Here is a 23,249-nt window from a genome sequence, read left to right on the forward strand (position 1 = left end):
CACATGCCCGTATTCTCCGCTATCCCACAGGCTAGTAGTGAATAAAGAGTCCACAACCAGTTAAGGGTAAACGGAGGCTTTACTGAATAGAAGACAGGTGTAATTCTTTTCACCGCTATGGACAGAATTCCCAGAGAGTAGACCAGTACCCAGAGGACCTCGCAGCTTGCTGGACCAATACTTGTAATAAACTTGACTTTGACTTGTAATTTATACTTGACTGGTACTATGTGCAGGACTTGACTAACTTCAGTGACAGCAGACATAGACTTGTAGACTTACTGGAGAGTTGTAGCTTTGTGGTACTCCAGATGCTGAACACTTGTCCTGAGATTCTCTGGTAGCTGCTTCAGCAAAGACTTTGATGGTACAAGAGACTGAATTAAAGATGGCCACCCCTTTATATAGTGGGGGGCTGGACTAAAGCCCATTGGTCAAGCTGTGGGTCATATGTTAAAGCTGGTGCTCTCTGGGAGTACATGTTGTAACAAATCATATAACAGCATAACATAACATGTGACAGGATTACCCACACAGGTCCTTGAGTCCTCCACAGGCCCTGCATACTATCTAGACATTAGGCTCCTGTCTATGCTCTTAAAAATACACATACCACATTTAATAAATGAACAAGAGAACAAGGGGAGTCCCTGTAGGGGAGCCCCCAGGTCACTGAGGGACTCAACCTGACAGGGCCTACAGGTAGTACCATGTACCTGTAGTGGGACATCACATAGGCATGTAAACGTGGTCAAGGCAACTTGCTGAAGTTCAAACCGAGCATCAGAATGGGAAAGAAAGGGGGCTTAAGTGACTTTGAACTTGACATGGTTGTTAGTGCCAGGCGGGCTGGTCCGAGCATTTTAGAAACGGCTGATCTACTGATATTTTAATGTACAACCGGGGTTTACAGAGAGTGGTCCAAAAAGGGAAAATATCCAGTGATCGGCACTTGTTGATGTCAGAGCAAAATGGGCAGACTCGTTTGAGATGTTAGTAAGGCCACAATAAGGCTAGGTTCACACTGCAGAATTTCTGTGCGGAATTTCCGCAGGAGATCCCAAGGGCGGCGCTAGGACCGAGACGACTGCATTGTTGCCCCTATAGACGGCAATACATTTCTGGGTGGATCTTTTGGGAGATCGGCTCAGAAATGCATTGCCATCTATGGGGACGGCAATGCAGTCCGCATGGTCATAGTGCCGCCGGCTTGATCTCCGGCAGAAATTCTGCCCAAAGATTCCGCAGTGTGAATCCAGCCTTACTCAACCACTTGTTACAAACAAGGCATGCAAAATACCATCTCTGAATGCACAACTTATCAAACCTTGAAGCAGATGGGCTACAGCAGTTAGAGGCCACATCAGATGCCACTTCCGTCAGCTAAGAACAAGAAACTGAGGCTACAATTCACACAGGCTCACCAAAATTGTATCAATGTATCAAGGCTGGTGGTGTAATGTTGTGAGGGAAATTTTCTTGCCACACTTTGGGCCCCTCAATACAAATTCAGCATCATTTAAACGAGACAGCCTACCTGGGTATCGTTGCTGATCATGCCACCCCATTATAACCACAGTGGACCCATCTTCTGATGGCTAATTCCGGCAGGATAATGTACCACGTCACAAAGCCCACATCATCTCCTAAATGACAGTGTACTCTGTACTCCAATGGCCTCCACCGTCACCAGATCTCAACTCAATAGATCACTTTTGGGATGTGGTGGAATAGGAGATTTTCATTGTGGATGTGCACCCCACAAATCTGCAACAAGAGGGTCATGCCATCATGTATATATGAACCAAAATCTCAGAGGAATGTTTACAGCACCTTGTTGAACGTATGCAAAGAATGAAAGCAAAAAGGGGTCCAACACAGGACTAGCATGGTGTAAAAAAAATAAAAAATAATAATAATTAATAATTAAATAATAAATAACTAATAGAATTTTTTTAGAAAAGAAATAGATGAAAATGCAGAGTTGAGTAGTTCTACAAATTGAAAATCATTTCAATGCTGGATGCTGGTCTCACATAGGTCTCAGCTCTTAATCCCCTGATGTATGGTCTTGACTGTTCCAACACTCCTTTCCTCTGCAGCAATCCAAAGTCTGAGGCAGGGGCAGATCCAGAGTCTAGTCTCGGGAGGGGCACTATGAGATTATCGTGCGGTCATCGACACGCCCCCTCCCATTGCGGGGGCGTGGCATGATGTCACAATGGGCGTAGCTGTGACGTCACAACCCCCGCAGCCCGCATCCAGAGTTCGGAACAAAATGTAGTGGAGTACCCTTTAAAGTACGCAGCATGGTTTCCCCACACTAGGTAGGCAGCATAGTCCCCCCCCCCCCCACACATTAGGTTGTCAGCATAGTTCCCCCACATTCTCCTCACATCAAGTTGTCAGCATAGTTCCCCCCACATTAGGTTGTCAGCATAGTTCTCCCCCACCAGTGGCGTAGCTATAGAGGTCGCAACGGTCGCCCCGCAGGGCCCCCCTTGCCATATTTACAAAAAAGAAAACCTGCCTGGAAGTTCTGCTCCCCGGGAGACCCCCTTCTCTGGTGGTGCTGAAGGGGGGTCTCATTTAGTCCGGTCCCCTGGCCCCAAGTAACGCCGGCTGGGGGTAGGGACACTGCCGCTTTAAGAGCAGCAGACGTCTGAAGCACGTACCTGACGTCACGGTCCCTGCCCCAGCTGCGCAGGAGAAGGAGGACATCCCGCCGCCGCCTAGAGATGCTGCATCCTCCCTGCAACGTGAGGAGCTGGATGAGGCTGGAAAACAATGACGGAGGGTCAGAGGTGAGAGTGGCGGGGGAGGGTTTGCTGGCTAGAAGAGCATGGAGCAGTGTTTCCCAAACAGGGTGCCTTCAGCTGTGGCCAAACTACAACTCCCAGCGTGCCTGGACAGCCAAAGGCTGTCTGAGCATGCTGGGAGTTGTAGTTTGGCCACAGCTGGAGGCACCCTGGTTTGGAAACACTGGAATGGAGTATAACAGGGGAGGGGGGAAAGGAACATGGAGGACAGATTGGGGGGGGGGGGTGGAAAAGGAACATGGTGGAGGACAGGGGGGGGGGGGTTGGGGGGAGGAGCATGAATAAGCCCCCCTCTGACCTCCTTTTCCAATACCCCCCTGAAAAAGGAGCATGGAGGAGGGGAGAGTGTTGGGAAAAGGAGCATGGAGGAGGACTGGGAGGTGGAAAAAAGGAGCATGGAGGAGGACGGGGGTTAGAAAAGGGGCATGAAGTGCCGTTCATTTACGACATGGCTATGAAGTTAGCGCAGGAACTCCTGCGCTCACTTCATAGAAGTTGCGCATAGTGACATCCTCTGATCTTAGAAGCCAGTGTTTTCCAACCATGGTGCCTCCAGCTGTTGTTAAACTACAACTCTCAGCATGCCTGGACAGCCAAAGGCTGTCTGGGCATGCTGGGAGTTGTAGTTTTGCAACAGCTGGAGGTGCCATGGTTGGAAAACACTGGCTTACAGTAAATATCTTAAAGCAGTACTCCGGGAGGCAAACATTTTCATTCAGACTGCTGGCAGTAAAATAATAAATATACATACCTTCTGTCGCTCCCCTGGTGCCTCCATGGGAGTGGCCTTCGCCGTGATCCTTTTCCTGGTTGCCGGTGGTTGGTGAGGCATACTGACAATCACCGGTCACAGCGAAGTCCTGCCTCGGCCAGAGATAGGCTGAGCGGCAGTGTGACTCACCGACCACCGGCAACCAGGAAAAGGATCGTGGCGGAGGCCGCTCCCCTGGTGCGTATATGTGTGTGTGTGTGTATATATATATATATATATATATATATATATATATATATATATATATCTATATCTTTACTGCCGGCAGTCTGAATGACAATTTTTGCATCCTGGAGTACTCCTTTAAGTTAGAGGAAAAAATGATTTATTGTGGAAACCTCTCTTATCATAAATCATCCTGTACAGATTAACATTTAGGGTAGGGTTACATGTCTGCGGATCCGCCGATGACTTGACTCTATAGAGTGCCTGCTGCTGTTTTCCCCCCTGTGTGCTGCTCACAACAGCAATCTGCCACTAACAAGCAGCCACACGGGGACCTGCGAGTCACCGTGGGCACATGCAGTGTATTCTGAGACCTCGTGTAATGGCAGATTGCTGCTGCAAGCAGGACATGGGGGAAAACACTATAGGGTCAGGTCATTGACGGATCAGCAGAGTAACATACACTATTGATCTGTTACATGTGACCCTACCCTAAGGGTGCGTTCACGCGTGTGTATTTTTGCTGCATATTTGCTTCAGCAGATTTTGCTGATGTGTGTACATGTATGATGTGTGTATGTACTGTATGTATGAATGTGTGTAAATAAGATGTATGTATGATGTGTGTAAACAAGATGTATGTATGATGTGTGGAGATGTATTCTGTGGGGGGGGGGGATCTGGAGGCAACGGGTGTATGTATGATGTGTGTGTATGTATTATGTATGTGTGTGTATGTACTGTATGAATCGTGTGTGTGTGTGTGTGTGTGTGTATGTACTGTATGTGGCAGTATTATATTCTGGGGGTACAGTAGGAGGCAGTATTATATATATGGGTACAGTAGTTGGCAGTATTATATCCAGGGGGTACAGGAGGAGGCAGTATTATATATAGGGGTACAGTAGTTGGCAGTATTATATTCAGGGGGTACAGTAGGAGGCAGTATTATATATAGGGGTACAGTCATGGCAGTATTCAGGGGGTGCAGTAGGAGGCAGTTTTATATTCAGGGGGTACAGTAGGAGGCAGTATTATATTCAGGGGGTACAGTAGGAGGCAGTATTGTATTCAGGGGTACAGTAGTTGGCAGTATTATATTCAGGGGATACAGTGGGTGTCAGTATTATATTCAGGGAGTACAGTAGGAGGCAGTATTATATTCAGGGGGTACAGTAGGAGCCAGTATTATATTCAGGGGGTACAGTAGGAGCCAGTATTATATTCAGGGGATACAGTAGGAGGCAGTATTATATTCAGGGGATACAGTGTGTAGAAGTATTATATTCAGGGGGTACAGTGTGTGGCAGTCTTATATTCAGGGGGTACAGTAGGAGACAGTATTATATTCAGGAGGTACAGTAGTTGGCAGTATTATATTCAGGGGATACAGTGGGTGTCAGTATTATATTCAGGGAGTACAGTAGGAGGCAGTATTATATTCAGGGGGTACAGGAGGAGGCAGTATTATATATAGGGGTACAGTAGTTGGCAGTATTATATTCAGGGGGTACAGTAGGAGGCAGTATTATATAGGGGTACAGTCGTGGCAGTATTCAGGGGGTGCAGTAGGATGCAGTTTTATATTCAGGGGGTGCAGTAGGAGGCAGTTTTATATTCAGGGGGTGCAGTAGGAGGCAGTTTTATATTCAGGGGGTGCAGTAGGAAGCAGTTTTATATTCAGGGGGTACAGTAGGAGGCAGTATTCAAGGGATACAGTGGGTGGCAGTATTATATTCAGGGAGTACAGTAGGAGGCAGTATTATATTCAGGGGGTACAGTAGGAGGCAGTATTATATTCAAGGGATACAGTAGGAGGCAGTATTATATTCAGGGGGTACAGTGTGTGGTAGTCTTATATTCAGGGGGTACAGTTGCATGGAAGTATGGTTTGGGGGGGCCCAGGGAAATTTTTCGCACTGGGGTTTCTAGCTACGCCCCTGCCCCCCACATTAGGCTGTCAGCATAGTTCCCCCCACATTTGGTTGTCAACATAGTTTCCCCCACATTAGGTTGTCAGCATAGTGTCCCCGCACATTAGGTTGTCAGCATAGTGTCCCCGCACATTAGGTTGGCAGCATAGTTCCCCCCCACATTAGGCTGGCAGTATAGTCCCCCCCCACATTAGGTAGGCAGTGGCCCCCACAAACATACAGCCTCCAGCCGTATACATTTCAGTGCTCCGACCACCGCTACTCCGGTCAGGGGCCATAGCAGTAGGTTCCGGGCCTGGAGGAGCGGTGGTCGGAGCACCGAAGATGACGTGCCGCTGGTAACTTACCATGCGTGCGTCCTCGCTGCTCCACTCCGCTCTGTTACTATGGGGGCATGCACCGGATGTCAGTGAAGTCCCTGCGTGCGCTACCTCCTGGCGGCCCCTTTTTAAAGTTAAAGCGGGGTGCAGAAAGGTTACCGCGACAACCTTGTGTCCCAAAAAGATCTTTCAGGACACAGGGATGTCCCGAACGTGATGGGGGAAATTAATCTCTGGGGGGGCAATTGCCCCGTTGCACCACTGGTCTGAGGGAGGTCTCTGGACCAAAACTTTACAACTGATATGTTTGGATTGCAAATAAAGATATTTAAAAATATAACATATATTTCATAATCTATTTTAAGTGCCGAATTTGTTCAAGCTGTCACAGTATAACCTCTTACCAGGAAAGGTGATATGTCATGGAGAAACCATAAGACTGCATCCGTAATGTGTACTGTATTATGGACCTGCAGGCACTTCTCTATACTGCTCTAAGACTAAAGGTTAAAGAGGTTTCACTGAGGATATACATTGATGGACTCTTGTAAGGATAGGTTATCCATGTGTGATAATTGGGGGCTGACCTCTGAGGCTCCCACAGGTCAAAAGAATTTGCTAAATGGCGCTGAGCTGCAATACTATGCAAAGTTATGTTTGGATAAACCAGTGTTTCCCAACCAGTGTGCCTCCAGCTGTTGCAAAACTACAACTCCCAGTGTGCCTGCAGCTGTCTCCCAATGTGTCCCAGTGTGTCCCAATTAATGCGCCTCCAGCTGTTGCAAAACTACAACTCCCAGCTGAAGGCCTGCTGGGAGTTGTAGTTTTGTAACACCAGGAAGCACGTTGATTGGAAGACACTGGGATAAGTATCAGGGCTGCAGTCTCTCCATTCTACTGATCATTCTATAGTGGTCCTTAGAACAGACCGCATATGTGTATATTCAGACAATTCAGCAGTATGTTCTTTTACCTGAAGACTACAATGTGGATAAGCCACTTTTTCTGATGTTATTATGGGTTATTGCATCTGTTTTGATAGGAAACCATGCCATTGGATTGCTAAAGCAGCTCTGCAACAGTTTTTATACACTAATATATCAATATTCCCAATGATTACCTACATAAAATAGAACACAATTTCTTTTTTCTAAACTCAGTTTTTTATTATCTGCTTTTTCCATATTGTTGTAGGTGGTCGCCTTTATGAACTCCCCTTTTGGACAGTATTTGGATGAGCGACCCTTCCTGTCCCTATCACTCCTGGTTTTCATAGCGCTGTCTGCAGTTCCTGTTGGCTTATTTCTCACTGTAATTGCAGGATCAGCAGCAACAGCCTGCCTTGGGGTAATAATATTGGAAGGTAAGAGGGTTCCTTTTTTTTTTTTTTTTTTTTTGCTATAGGGTGGGCATTCATGTATTGTATCTAAAGTTATAGCTAAAGTAGGTGCAAAGGTAGCACTCACATTCATGCCCTAGTGGCTGAAGGGGCTTAAAACGTTCCTGTCATATCAAATAAAAACATTAATGCTTCTATATGTTACTCACTAGATCATTTAGATGCTTTACATGTCATCTTCATGTGTCTAGCTTCTATATTTGGTTTACAAATCTCTCAGTTCTGCTGCTCACTCATTCCGATATCCACTGCTCAGGAAGGGGCATGTCAGAGGCAAGCACTGATCCTGCCCTCACTCACCATACATTCACTTCCTCACAGTGCTGGGTCTCTTCATCCAATCACTGCAGGTTGCTCTGTAGCCCCCTTCTCTCTGTGTTCTTAAAGGAGTCTTATAGACAGGACAGGATTGAGCACAGCGGAGTGCTAGTCCTGCCCAGGGCTGGTGCAAGGATTTTTGCCACCCTAGGTGAAGGCTCCTTGGCCCTGCCCTTTGACACGCCTCACCTTACTCTTGGAGTGACACATTGTAACAAACCTCTTCATGTAATCACCTTACTACTGGCATGACACACTGTAACAAACCCACTCTTCATGTAACCTCCTTACAACTGGGGTGACACACCTCCTTCTCATGTAAGCATCTATTACTGGGGTGACACACTGTAACAAACTCCCTCCTCACGCAACGGTGGTTCTGGATGGGCGGGTGCTTCGGTTGAGCAGTGGGTGCTTCAGATGCTGGATGGTTACTAACTTTCTTGCAGCAGGCATCAAGAGGGCGCTCTGTGTGGCTGTCTATTTTGCCCATAGGCAGAAGCGTCCCTGGTCTGCCCTCGCCTGGATTTCGTCCCTGTCTACACTTCAGCTGGCACAAAGATGATGCTGCAGCCAGACAGGATCATGTTCTGGATGGTATTAGGGTACATTCACACTACGGAGATTCCATAGTGTGAACATACCCTTAAGCACACAACTGTATGACCATTTGCACCAAACTGTAGAAATGTATTAAGCCATCTAGAATATAATGTTCTGGAAGGATACAAAAAATTTGTAGTTATACTGCATCCCACATGGAAGTGTTTATTTCAGTATACATGGGCATGAGTTCAGCATCTGATGGGACATGATTCACTTTAATTTTCATGTATGTGACGGCACACAGGAATTCATTGCTTGACACCAGTATGTATGTTTTATGTATGTTGTTTATTTTTGCACCATGCTCTAGATTTTTGCACAAACCACTGAAAAAGTGACAGATTTTTCTGCAGAAATCAGGCTTGCGCAAAAAAAATTACGACTTCTACTACATATTTTTTCTGGAGTAATCCACTGATAAATTATTTTATGTGCTTACCAAAGTAATCTCACTACAAGAATATGTAGGATTCTCAATATGATAATCTTACTTCTGTATTACGACTCTGTAACACTGAGAAGCAATGATACAGTCATAACACAATTGTGTGCATGAGCCCTTATGGACAGAGAGAGGCGTATCTTGTAGCTTCTGGGACCCAATGCTAAATCTGTAACAGGGCCCCATATGCAAATTTAAATACTGGTCTCTTATGGGGCAGGTGTGTTTTAGGCCCCCCTTGGCACCAGGGCTCCAGTGGGACTGCTACCTCTATAGCTATGCCCCTGCTTATGGACAAAGATAGTTTATCTATAGTTTAGTCTAAGAAAACAGAGTGCCTAGGTGTAACATAAGCAGATATCTATGAACATGATTGAAACCCCTGGTTTGTACTAAGAAGACCAAGATTAATGGAAATTCATTGAAATTCTGCACGCCGCGTTGTTAGAATTATCTTGGGAGTCCACTACAAGTAATAGCAGTGGCCGGACGAGCAGCATGATTGCTTTTGGTTAACTCAACAACCTATGCTATTGACTCCACGTTGTCCTCACTTCACCTATATGCACTGGCTTCTTTTTCCTATTTTCAGTCAATCACAGAAATCAGTTTGTATTTATTTCCCATAATTATCTTTGTTAGTAAATTATAGAATATTTATGTTCTTTACTCCTTGGATACTTGATGTGTACAATTGTTTATTATGCGTTCTGCCTCTTGTATAATAATAACAACATTATGTTCTCTCATTAATCTTCCTCTGCCAACAGTCCCATTCAAATCACCTCTTTATTTGCTCAGCCACGCTTATAAAGTGTAATTCTTGTGTTTTGTTCATTTTAATGCAATCATTTAAAAAAAAAAGAAAAATTATAAATATGTATATCTATTTCTCTATTTCTCTCTCTCTCTCTCTCTCTCTTTCTCTCTCTCGCTCGTTCTCTCTCTCTCTCTCTCTCTCTCTCTCTCTCTCTCTCTCTCTCTCGCTCTCTAAAAATATATATAATTATATGATTTTTTAAAATATATATGAAACCAGTAGCAACAATGACACATGGTTCTCCATAGAATGAAATCAACTGTGGCTACTATAAGCCTTCAAGGCTAAAATGCCCCGTAGAGGAAAGGCTGCGGATTTTACCTGCAGATCGCATGCATAAAGATTACAGCATACAGAAAATGCTAAACACTGCTACATCACCATACATCAATCACTGGGTGAGCGTAGACAGGAGCGACACCACTCCAACGCGGCATTTCGGCAGAAAGCCTTCAACTCCTCCTTGGTGTCGCTCCAGTCTACGCTCGCCCAGTGACTGATGTATGGGGATGTAGCAGTGTTTAGCATTTTCTGTATGCTGTAATCTTTATGCATGCAATTTTTGTTGCATGCATTGATACTCTGGATAGCCTTATGGTTTTTTGTATGCTGTAACCTTTTGTTTTTTGAGTTCCATGCATTTGCACTTTGAATGGCCTTATGGCTTATAGGTGTTATATCACATATGTATATAGAGGCATGTGAAGGATGCTTGAGTGACACCTGTTTATGTGTTTTTTCTACCTTCTGGGAAAGACTTTCTCCCCTTTTTAAATGAGATCAATAAAGATTAATAATTAATATTACACTTTTTGAATAACTCACTTTTTCTACAAAAATGTTTCTGTGTATTCTTTGGAGGTCATAGAGCATAATTACTACATGGGTTTTGTGCACACAAATGTGTAGTATTTGGACACCACTGAAGAAATATACCTTATACCCCATATTTCTGAGAATAATTTTTTTGCATCAAGGTCTGCAGCAGAAAATTTCTATTGAGCTTAAAGGGGTACTCCACTGCCCCAGCGTCCGGAACATTTTGTCATTATGACAACACCCCCTAGTGATATCACAACACACACCCTCAATGCAAGACTATGGGACTTATTCAGAAAAGTTACATTAAAGTGTAGCATAGTTTTAAGTGCAGCGTACTAAGGTATTATATATATATATATATATATATATATATACATATATATATATATATATATATATATATATATATATATATATATCTGTAAGTGATGGAGATATTTATCAGATTTTCACCAACAATATTAAGCTGTGGTTTAAAAATCTATTGCACGTAAATGTAATTATAGTGTGAAATGTATTAACATTGTGCTTTTATTACTGTGTTTTCTTTTGCTAGGTATTGTTATAGCAGTGTGCGGTGTGGCCTTGCTTTGTGTCCTATGTGGGCTTGTGATTCTGTCGTTTGGGGTATCAGGAGTGCTGAGTCTTTGTTACCTGGCGGTATCTAGTATTTTGAATTACATGCACACATCCAGGTAAGAAAAAATGATGGCATAAAATGGGAACAAAAAGGCAGTGGTTAATGATGTACTCCGCACTTCTCAAATAAATCTGAATGGCAATATAAATATAGAAGAAAAGGCACTGAGAAGAAAAGAGTGTTGTGTAGTTTTCTTTGTGGGATTTAATTCCCTACAATTTTTTTCCCATGGTATTTACTAAGGTTTACCTACATTTTGCCCTTTTCCCTACATTTTTGCTTTTTTAATTTACACATGCTCTAATCTTAGTAAATATATCTGTCAGAATCTGGTGCACGACCTGACAAAACATGTCTGGTTTACAATAGTAAATCAGGGCCATTATATATAGTTCAGACTTGTAGACACTGTGTGCCTCTATAGGACTTATTTTTTGAACAGTATCTGCAAAATACAGCATGTAATATAAAATAACAAACAGCATTGGTGCTACATTATGGGTTCATATAAAACAAAACTGTAACATGGCAACATGCACGTCGTTCTCCAGCCAGAGTTGTAAATAATATAGTTGCTCCAGTAGTTGCCAGAAGACACTTGTTCCTTCTCTCTGACTTTAAAGGGGTACTCCACCCCTAGACATCTTATCCGCTATCCGCTATTTATTTTGCCAATTTTTTGGGGAAATGATCTAATGTTGATGAGAAAGTAAAGGACAGGTCCGTTGAAAGAAATCCACATGGTCTATCTCTTTGGGGGAATACTCAAGTGCAAAAATTATAAGAAAACAGTTCAAGCTTAAACATTAAATTAACAGTTCACTGTGAACAATATGTCTTATTTTCTACCCCCTTAAATAGAATAAAATTGGTTTTGCAATGATTCTGTATATAGGAAAACCCCAGAGCTTTTTCATATATCAACACCATTCTCAGAGAACCATCTTGATTGTATAAGGGAAAGGATAGAGGAGATTGCCCAGGGGCGTGAGCAAGCGGTGTTTGACCGCGAAACGGAACCGTCGGACCACGAGCTCCACGGAACTCTTCTCTCCTCCCTCCCGCACTGCTGTTGTACCCAGTAATGGAATAAAGCCTTCTTTACACTTCTAAGAACGGGTGAGTGCATTCCTTGCAATCTCCTCTATCCTTTCCATTGTTGTCTTTTGCTACAATAGGATTTTTTCCACCCCCGAGAAGCCACAACACTTTTCCTAATTCTTGTTTGAACATACCTGAAACCCAATAGGAGCTACCTGATAGGAGTGCCGAGTCTTTGCTCTATCTATATATTGATTGTGTAAGGGACGAGTATACCCATACTAATTGGATTGGGCTGGAGACTGTCCAGAATTGATTTTCCTATGGATGTAGTGTTGGTGGCTTCAGACAGCAGACATGTTAATAATTAATAATCACGTTTATGTTTACAAATACAAGTGTCCAGTCTTCCTTCACCAATACGAATAATCACACATGAATAAAAGAGAACATGGATAATTTAAATTAGAAGGAAAGGATACAGTAGTAAAGATCATAATTTGCCTATTTTACATGTGGAACATTAAATATTTAGTGGTAATTTTATTAAAATGCAGTTTTGGGTTTTAGTTAAAGGCAGTTTTTCAACGCAATTTTTTTTTATAACTGCACATTGATCCAAATAAAGTCTGAACAGATTTCATTTGTGTTTTACACCATTTTAAGTGAAGTCCCATTTTAAATGAAATAGCACCCAAGCAGGATCCCCCTATGGGAATTTTCTCCTACTCTGGACAGTTCCTAAAAAGGACAGGGGTGTCAGCAGAGAGCACTGTGGTCAGACAGAAAGGTAATTCAAAAAGAAAAGAACTTCCTGTGGAGCATACAGCAGCTTAGTTGTGGAAGGATAAAGATTTTTAAATAGAAGTCATTTACAAATCTGTTTATCTTTCTGGCACCAATTGATTAAAAAAAATAATGGTATCATCATGGAAGGCAGGTAACGGGCAGCTGCCTGCATCAGTGTATGTGAATCTAAAAATGTTAATAAGTTCATATTATTTTCTATGCTTAGTGCATATACAGTAAATCCTTTAGTATCCAAATTCACTTGGGGAATATCCCCCTTCTGTCCATCCATTTTGTCTGATTTTAGTCTGTAAAATGGACTTTAAATTTAAATGTAAGGTGTTAGATTAGCTCTTGTTGAAACCTCACAAGGTGGAAAATTCCTTTAATCGAAATTATTTTCTAAGTATGTAAGCATGAACCAAACCTGGATTATAATGAGAGATACAGTGGGGCAAAAAAGTATTTAGTCAGCCACCAATTGTGCAAGTTCTCCCAGTGAAAAAGATGAGGCCTGTAATTTTCATCATAGGTATGAGACATAATGAGAAAAAAAAAATCCATAAAATCACATTGTCTGATTTTTAAAGAATTTATTTTCAAATTATGGTGGAAAAGAAGTATTTGGTCACCTACAAACAAGCAAAATTTCTGGCTCTCACAGACCTGTAACTTCTTCTTTAAGAGTCCCCTCTGTCCTACACTCATTACCAGTATTAATGGCACCTGTTTGAACTTATCAGTATAAAAGACACCTGTCCACAACCTCAAAGAGCCACACTCCAAACTCCACTATGGCCAAAACTAAAGATGAGCGAACTTTTCAAAAATTTGATTCGGCCGATATTAACCCCTTAAGGACCAATGACGTACCGGTACGTCATTGGTCCTGCTCTTCTGATATAACGCGGGGTTACACAGTAACCCCGCGTCATATCATGGCGGGCCCGGCGTCATAGTGAAGCCGGGACCCGCCTCTAATAGCGTGCAGCGCCGATCGCTATTAACCCTTTAGCCGCGCGCTCAAAGCTGAGCCGCGCGGCTAAAAGTGAAAGTGAAAGTTCCCGGCTAGCTCAGTCGGGCTGTTCGGGATAGCCGCGGCTAATCGCGGCATCCCGAACAGCTGACAGGACAGCGGGAGGGCCCCTTCCTGCCTCCTCGCTGTCCGATCGCCGAATGACTGCTCAGTGCCTGAGATCCAGGCATGAGCAGTCATCCGGCAGAATCGTTGATCACTGGTTTCTTATGAGAAACCAGTGATCAACATAGAAGATCAGTGTGTGCAGTGTTATAGGTCCCTATGGGACCTATAACACTGCAAAAAAAAAGTGAAAAAAAAAAGTGAATAAAGATCATTTAACTCCTCCCCTATTAAAAGTTTGAATCACCCCCCTTTTCCAATAAAAAAAAAAACACAGTGTAAATAAAAATAAAAATAAACATATGTGGTATCACCGCGTGCGGAAATGTCCGAATTATAAAAATATATCATTAATTAAACCGCTCGGTCAATGGCGTGCGCGCAAAAAAATTCCAAAGTCCAAAATAGTGCATTTTTGGTCACTTTTTATATCATTTAAAAATGAATAAAAAGTGATCAATAAGTCCAATCAATGCAAAAATGGTACCGTTAAAAACTTCAGATCACGGCGCAAAAAATGAGCCCTCATACCGCCCCATACACGGAAAAATAAAAAAGTTATAGGGGTCAGAAGATGACAATTTTAAACGTATTAATTTTCCTGCATGTAGTTATGATTTTTTCCAAAAGTCCGACAAAATCAAACCTATATAAGTAGGGTATCATTTTAATCGTATGGACCTACAGAATACATATCAGGTGTCATTTTTACCGAAAAATGTACTACGTAGAAACGGAAGCCCCCAAAAGTTACAAAACAGCGTTTTTTTTTCAATTTTGTCGCACAATGATTTTTTTTCCCGCTTCACCATAGATTTTTGGGCAAAATGACTGACGTCATTACAAAGTAGAATTGGTGGCGCAAAAAATAAGCCATCATATGGATTTTTAGGTGTAAATTTGAAAGAGTTATGATTTTTTAAAGGCAAGGAGCAAAAAACGAAAATGCAAAAACGGAAAAACCTCCGGTCCTTAAGGGGTTAAAAAAGGCTATTTCTAGCCTACATACAGCCTCTATAGCGGTATAGAACACTTTGCTGTGTCCTAAAACGCATATGGAGTGTGCTGGGGTAGTGAAATAATATTGTTATTCAGAATAGCATGCAGATTACCGGCATCGCTCTTAGAATCACTGCCGCACAGCAGCACAATGACAGAGCCTGGTGGTGGCATCAGTGTCAGGAGACCATATAGTGACTGAATGACATAGCGTGGACATAGCGTGGCAAGAGGAGACCATTTAGTGGCTGAATGGCACAGCGTGGAGTTGGCTGATGCACTAGTACACTACACACCAGGGCTTCACAATCCCCCCCAAAAAAACAACACAATATATGAAATTTTTGACAAAGATTTCTCATTGGTAGCACCCGCTATCCAAAAATTAGAAATTTCCAGACCCAGGCCCCACCTCTGCGGCATCAGAAACCCATATATTGCCTGAAGGACACAGCCTGGAGTTGGCTGATGTACCAGTACACACCTGGGCTTCACAATCCCCTCCAAAAAACAACAACATTTTAGAAATTTTTTAAAGAAATACCTTTGTGTAAGAACAAGCGCATATCCAACAGTTCACAAGACTCTATAATGCAGGAACGTGGACCACCCAAAGACATTCTTCTCAAAAATAATAAACACACAATTCAATATATGTGTAAGCGCATCTGTCTCCAAAAGATCAGATCACCAAAGGACTTTTTTCGCCCAAAATGATGAAACAGAATTAATCCCTGTCCGTTTTTTTAATTTTTATTTTCATTAAAAAATCACACGCAACAAGCGTTCCGTTGTGTAACGATTAGCATTCTGGAAAATTCAATTTTATTACCGATGAAATTATCAGTAAATAAAAGAAAAAACACTACCCTAGAGTGTTTAATTACCCCATACATTACACCAGGAGCAGTCAGGAGTAGGCCTCAGCAGTACCCAAGAGGCTTTAATAACAGCCTACCTTTGCACGATCAATTGTGAGATCAAGCAATACCAGGTGTGTTATGCCCTCAGGCGCGCTCCACTGAACGGATTAGCGTGTCTCTATCTTTGATCGACCGATGCTGGTAACCCGCTAACTCCCGGAAAGGTAAGCTGCCGCGAAGCAGGTGGTCTCCCCTGGGCACGTTTGGCTCCAGAATTTCCACTACTGCCACACCACGCTGACTGCCAACCGTGCTACCGCCTTGCTGACTCAAGGGCAACCTGCAACTCTCTTTTCCCGATGATGAACCCCCCTTCTCCTGAGATCGAGCAATAACAGGTGTGTTATGCCCTTAGATGTTGGGGGCCGCAGGTGCGCTCCACTGAACGGATTAGGGTGTGCCCATCATTTTTGGTAGCACCCGCAATTCAAAAAATGTTAATTCCCAGACCCAGGCCCCTCCTCTGCGGCATCAGGAACCCATAGATTGTTTGAAAGACACAGCCTGGAGTTGGCTGATGCACCAGTACACACAGGGCTTCACAATCCACCCCCCAAAAACGCCAAATTTTATTGAAATTGTCTGACAAAATACCTGTTTATTTAAAAACAAGCGCATATACAGCAGTTCAGAAGACTCTATAATGCAGGATGGTAGACCACCAAAAGACATTCTTCTCAAAAATAATAAACCACACAATGTTTGAAATTTGGTTAAAAAAATTATTACATATGTGTAAGCGCATCTGTCTCCAAAAAATCAGAAGACAAAAGGATTCTAATCGCCAAAAATGATTAAGCAGAGTTAACCCCTCTCCATCTATTTTTATTTTTATTTTTTTCATAAAAAAATCACACGCAACAAGCGTTCCGTTGTGTAACGGTTATCATTCTGCAAAATTCAATTTTATTACATATAAAATTATCAGTAAATTTAACAATAACACTACCCAAGAGTGTTTAATTACCCCATACATTGCACCAGGAGCAGTCAGGAGTAGTCCTCAGCAGTACCCAAGAGGCTTTAATAACCCCTTACCTTGCCTGATCAATTGCGAGATCGAGCAATAACAGGTGTGTTTATGACCTCAGATGTCCTGGGCCGCACTAGCGCTCCACTGAACGGATTAGTGTGTCTCTATCTTTCAAGGACAGGTGCGTGTTGCACACTGAAACCAGTTTGTGATAGAGATCTGGGATTGCAATTATTCAACCTTAAAACGAGGATTTACCAGTAAGTGAGGGTCATAAACTGGCGTTGATTAAGTCCCTGCCCTTTGTACACACCGCCCGTCGCTATAAGTGATTGGATTAGTTAGTGAGTTGGTTAGTGAGGTCCAGGCGGGGTAGGAGAAGGCCCTGGCAGAGCGCCGAGAATTTAACTATCATTGTTGAAATTTGCATTAAGCATGTATTTGGCTACTGCTAAACATCCAAAAATTTAAGGCCCAAGGCCGGAGGCACCAGGGAGGCAAGTAGTTCCTGAAAGACACAGAATGAGTCTGGAGCATGCATTTGCAGTACCCAAGAGGTTTTCATAACCCCTTACATGTAAAGATCAATGTTTGCATTTGCATTAAGCATGTATTTAGCTACTGCTAAACTTCAAAAAATTATAGGCCCAAGGCCAGAAGCATCAGTTTTCCCCATATTAGGAGCATAGTTGTCCCCCAGATTAGGCAGCATAGATGTTCCCCAGATTAGGAGCATACTTGTCCCCCAGATTAGGAGCATACTTGTCCCCCAGATTAGGTAGCATAGATGTCCCCCAGATTAGGAGCATACTTGTCCCCCAGATTAGGCAGCATAGATGTCCCCCAGATTAGGAGCATAGTTGTCCCCCAGATTAGGAGCATAGTTGTCTCCCAGATTAGGCAGCATAGATGTCACCCAGATTAGGCAGCATAGTTGTCCTCCAGATTAGGAGCATAGTTGTCTCCCAGATTAGGCAGCATAGATGTCACCCAGATTAGGCAGCATAGATGTCACCCAGATTAGGCAGCATAGATGTCCCCCAGATTAGGAGCATAGTTGTCCCCCAGATTAGGCAGCATAGATGTCACCCAGATTAGGCATCATAGATGTCCACCAGATTAGGAGCATAGTTGTCCCCCAGATTAGGAGCATAGTTGTCCACCAGATAAGGAGCATAGTTGTCCCCCAGATTAGGCAGCATAGATGTCCCCCAGATTAGGAGCATACTTGTCCCCCAGATTAAGCAACATAGATGTCCACCAGATTAGGAGCATAGTTGTCCCCCAGATTAGAAAGCATAGTTGTCCCCCAATCAGCGCGGGCCGGTCAGAGCCAATCAAAGGGCCGAATGTGGCAAGCGGGCCGTACAATGCCCAGGTCTGCCCCAGAGGGTTTCATAACCAACCACAATAGAGAAAATTTTGTTGTAGGAGCATGGTCAATCTACTCAGACCCATCTGTCATTGGTGGCTGGAAATCCTGGCTGACCCATCCCTGATTCATCTTGACAAACGTCAGTCTCTCCACATTTTTAGTGGACAGACGAGTTCGCCTTGGGGTGACTATGGCCCCGGCCGCACTAAACACCCGCTCTGATGGCACACTACTGGCCGGGCAGGACAGCTTTTCCAGTGCAAACTCCGTTAGTTGCGGCCATAAATCGAGTTTGGCTGCCCAGAAGTCCAGCGGATCTTCAACGGTTGTTGGCAGGGTCATGTCGAGGTAAGCCACCACCTGCTGGTTCAGGTCCTGTTACATGTCCACCTGCTGCTGATGAGTAGCTTCACTATGTGGCTGAAGGAAGCTACTCATCAGTGACTGTAGACTCGGGCTGCTGCTGATTGAGCCGGTACTGCTCCTGCCACCCCTCCCCTCCACAGCAGCCGTGGCAGTGGAAGGTGAGCGCAGAGTGCTCCCCGAGTCAGACCTGCGAGTGGATGGACCATGTGGCCGATAGGCATCGGCCAACTGACTACGTAGAAGCTCCCTGAAGTAGGTCAGTTTGTCCTCCCTCTCAGTGGGTGTTAAAAAGGCCCCCATTCTGGGCCGGTAGCGAGGGTCTAATAAGGTGGAGATCCAGAAGTCATCGCGCTGACGAATTTTGACAATTCGGGGGTCACTAGGCAAGCAACTCAACATGCATCGTGCCATTTGTGACAGTGACTCGCTGGGACTACCTGCCTCCATCTCCACTGCATACTGCCCCGGTGTGTCTGGGTCCTCTGTCTCGCCTCCCTCGTAATAACCCTCTAGCTCCTCTGGCTGCTCCTGCTCCTCCTCTCCTGTCCAATGACCAGAAACACCGGCCATCTCATCCACCGTAAACTGTGCTCCGCACTGCCCCTCATCATCCTCCTCCAGTTCATCCCCCACAGGACTCATGTAGCTTTCCGATGTAGGCGCAACATCTCCATTGCTGTGACCAGCCATGTTTTCAAATTTTTTTTTTGAGTAAATGTAGGAGTGGAAATACGTCGTTCATGGCGTAATTCGAGCGACTAACCAAAAATGTGGCTTCCTCAAAGGGCCTCAGCCAAATGGCAGGTGTCGCGTATGAACTGCCACTCATTCACATTGAAGTTACACAGGGGAGTACTCCTATCTGCTTGTATCATCAAAAAATCCGTGATGGCTTTTCTTTGTTCGTATAGTCTGTCCAACATATGGAGGGTGGAATTCCAACGTGTGGCAACGTCACAAATGAGACTATGTTGTGGGATACCGTTCTGACGCTGCAGCTCAAGCAAAGTGTGCTTGGCGGTGTACGAGTGGCTGAAGTGCATGCACAGTTTCCTTGCCATTGTCAGGACGTCTTGCAAATGGGGTGAAGACTAGATGAACTTCTTGACAACTAGATTCAACACGTGTGCCATGCAGGGCGAATAGTTCACACTTCCTTGTCGCAGCGCGACCACGATGTTCTTCCCATTGTCGGTCACCATGGTTCCCATTTCCAGATTTCATGGAGTAAGCAATACTCGGATTTCATCCCTAATGAACTTCAGCAGTTCCTCCCCAGTGTGACTCCGTTCGCCAATGCAAACCATGGGAAGGACGGCTTGACACCGTTGTGCCCTACACACGTGGTGCGATGAAGGGCCAACGAGATTTGGACGTGCAGTGGAGGCTGAGGACACGGGGGAGAAGGAGGAGGTGCACACTGTAAAAGGACCAACTGCCTGGGAGCCAGAGTGTGGAGGAGGAAGCGGTGTGACCTGTCCAAGTTGCTGTTGTGGCTGTGCAGGAACAACATTTATCCAGTGGGCCGTAAAAGACATGTATTGTCCCTGCCCGTAGTTACAGCTCCACACGTCGGCGCTGCCGTGCACTTTTGAACACACCAACAGGCTCAAGGACTGGCCCACCTTCTCTTGTGCAAACTTATGCAGGGCTGGTACTGCCTTCTTCGCAAAGAAATGACGGCTTGGGACTCTCCACCTCGGCTCGGCACAAGCCATCAATTACGTGAAAGCTGCAGAGTCCACCAGTTGGAAAGGGAGGGACTGCAACACCAGCAACTTGGACAGGAGCACATTCAACTTCTGCGCCGTTGGATGAGTGGGCGCATACTGTTGTCTCTTGAACATGGCTTTGCCGATCGATTGTTGGCGGAATGGCTGACTACAAGCGGAAGAAGCAGGAACGCAAGAAGGAGGGTTTGACACAATGCTCCCTTCGGCTGAGGTGGTGGAGCCTTGGCTGGATGACTAAGGGAGCGGATGGCTACTGGGTGATGCGGCTGGCTGGACCACTACCTCGGAGCCACGGTTATCCCAGGCCGCTTTATGGTGGCGAATCATGTGTTGACGCAGGGCCGTGGTGCCGAGATTGGGACCCTGGCCACGCTTCACTTTCTGCCGACAGATTTTGCATGTGACTACCCTAAGGTCCTCCGGATTCTTTATGAAGAACAACCACACCGCAGAGTAGCTGATTTTCCCACCCGCAGTCCACACTATTTCACTGCTATTGGCGCCGTCTCCAGGAACCCCTGTTCCACTATCTCCCTGAATGGTAGCTTGCCGCGAAGCAGGTGGTCTCCCCCGGGCACGTTTGGCTCCTGAATTTCCACTACTGCCACCACCACGCGGATTGCCAACCATGCTACCGCCTTGCTGCCTCATAGACAAAGAGTAAATCTCTTCTCCTGATGATTATGAAGCCCTTCTGCACTCTGCTCCCAATTGCGATCGGCTTCATCAGCATCAAAAGATGTGTGCACGTCACTGATGTCCTCCTCGTGTTCCACAACAGTGTCTGCCTCAGGACCCTGAATAATTGAAACACCGCCTCCCACGTCACTCTCCGCATCACTACTTGCCCGCCTTGCGGAGCAAGCTACGCATATCTCCTCACATTCTTGGCTGCCCATTAGCTGCTGACTGTCCTCTATTGTATCATCCTCAGTAAATAGTGGAGCTGAACCCAAAGCATGAGATACTTCTTTGGTAGAGGGAACAGCATAGGACAAAGGCAATGGGATTACGGGGACTGCTCCCGGGCCATGCCAACTGAGGGTTGTGTCTGAGGAACCCACCGACTCTTGACTGGGGTTGTCAGATGTCGCTTGTGATGGGGATGAGTGTGCAAACCAATTGACGAGGAGAGATGGGTCGACGACACGACCGCTGGGTGTTAACGGGAGCTCAGGCCTATTGCTGCGACTCCTGCTGCCACTAGCCCCAAGTCTGCTGCCAACTTTGCCTGACATATGTAGGCCTCTGCCCCTTCTCTGTGCACGTCCTGGCACTTCCCTGCCTGACATACTTATGGCTGTCCTTTCAAAGTATATAGGCCCTAGACAGAATAACAATTACTAAATAGTACACTCCTTTGTTGTATGTATGCCCTTTGCAATGATGAGCGCACTGGTATGCGTATTTCTACGCAGAAAACAAACTTTTGTTTTTTAAATACACCAGCCAGTGTATACTAATGTGTGGAATAGCACTAAATTTAGCACAGAGACAGAATAACAGGTAGTAAATAGTACACTACTTGGTTGTATGTATGCCCTTTGCAATGATGAGCGCACTGTTAAGCGTATTTGTACGCAGGAAAAACTTTTTTTCTTTCTTTAATACACCGGCAGGTGTATAACGTGTGGTATAACACTGAATTTAGCACAGAGACAGAAAAAAAGGTGGTATATGGTACGCTATTTGCTTGTATTTAGGCCCTTTGCAATGATAAGGCCACTGTTAAGCGTATTTGTACGCAGGAAAAACTTTTTTTTCTTTAATACACCGGCAGGTGTATAACGTGTGGTATAACACTGAATTTAGCACAAAGACAGAGTAACAGGTGAAAAATGGTAAAAAGGCACTAAAGTCCACACTAATATGACTTATTTCTGAACAGTAGCAGGACCCAACAGTGCAGCACCACAAAAAAAAATCCAGGGATTAAACCCTAAATTGCACTCTGTCACACAATTCTGAGCAGCAGAAGATTTGTGGAGCAAAAAAGAAAAAAAACTCAATTGGGCTGAAAAATGAGGAGATAAGATGCTTCAGAAAGTTCAGGCAGCTTGGAGATCTGTATGAGGCAGCTGACAGCTATCTGCCCCTCTCTGCTGCAATGCTCAATAACGTGAATAGGAGGTTTAGCTATCAATGATCCTTCTCAGTGTAACAGCACAGCACTCTGCACTCCTGCCTTTCCCTAATGCTGATGTGATTAGCAGTTGCAGTGTAACGCTGTGGTATGAGCTATTCACACACACACAGTCCTGTCCTCTCCATCTGAGTGCATAGATGAAATGAAGAGAGGCAAGATGGCCGCCGATTATATAGGGGCTGTGACATCACGGGGGTCAGTGAACACTGATGCTGAGGCTGCATCTCACATGTGGTTCAGGGTCAGCCCGCCTACCTTCATTCGCGCTCTCCCATAATCCCCTGCCCCATGTACTCACATGTGGATCCGCCATCTTAGGTCTCCAATAGCCTGAAATGCTGTAAAATGGAGTTTAATGAAGCGATTTGTGCGATAGAATCGTGGCGATATTCGTATTCGTTGCAAATCGAATTTTTCATGAAATTCGTAACAAATTCGGGTTCGTCAACTTCGATTCGCTCATCTCTAGCCAAAACCAAAGAGCTGTCGAAGGACACCAGAAACAAAAATGTTGACCTGCACCAGGCTATAGGCAAGCAGCTTGGTGTGAAGAAATAAACTGTGAAAATGGAAAATGGAAGACATACAAGACCACTGATAATCTCCCTCGATCTTGGGCTCCATGCAAGATCTCACCCTGTGGTGCCATAATGATCACAAGAACGGTGAGCAAAAATCCCAGGACCACACGGGGGGGACCTAGTAA

The 23,249-nt window shown here is 44.6% G+C and overlaps 1 protein-coding gene across 5 annotated transcripts in view; it reads left to right on the forward strand.

Annotated features, from left to right (window-relative positions):
- LDAF1 (lipid droplet assembly factor 1) overlaps nucleotides 1-23,249 on the forward strand; it is a 150,055-nt gene that overhangs the window by 122,670 nt on the left and 4,136 nt on the right. For all 5 annotated transcript variants that reach the window (XM_056535455.1, XM_056535456.1, XM_056535452.1 and 2 more), the window contains exons 3-4: nucleotides 7,205-7,373; nucleotides 10,974-11,112. In XM_056535455.1, the coding sequence (XP_056391430.1) occupies nucleotides 7,205-7,373; nucleotides 10,974-11,112 (308 nt within the window). The remainder of the gene's footprint in view (nucleotides 1-7,204; nucleotides 7,374-10,973; nucleotides 11,113-23,249) is intronic.

Source organism: Hyla sarda, chromosome 8, assembly GCF_029499605.1.
Source record: "Hyla sarda isolate aHylSar1 chromosome 8, aHylSar1.hap1, whole genome shotgun sequence".
NCBI classification, from domain to species: Eukaryota; Metazoa; Chordata; class Amphibia; order Anura; family Hylidae; genus Hyla; species Hyla sarda.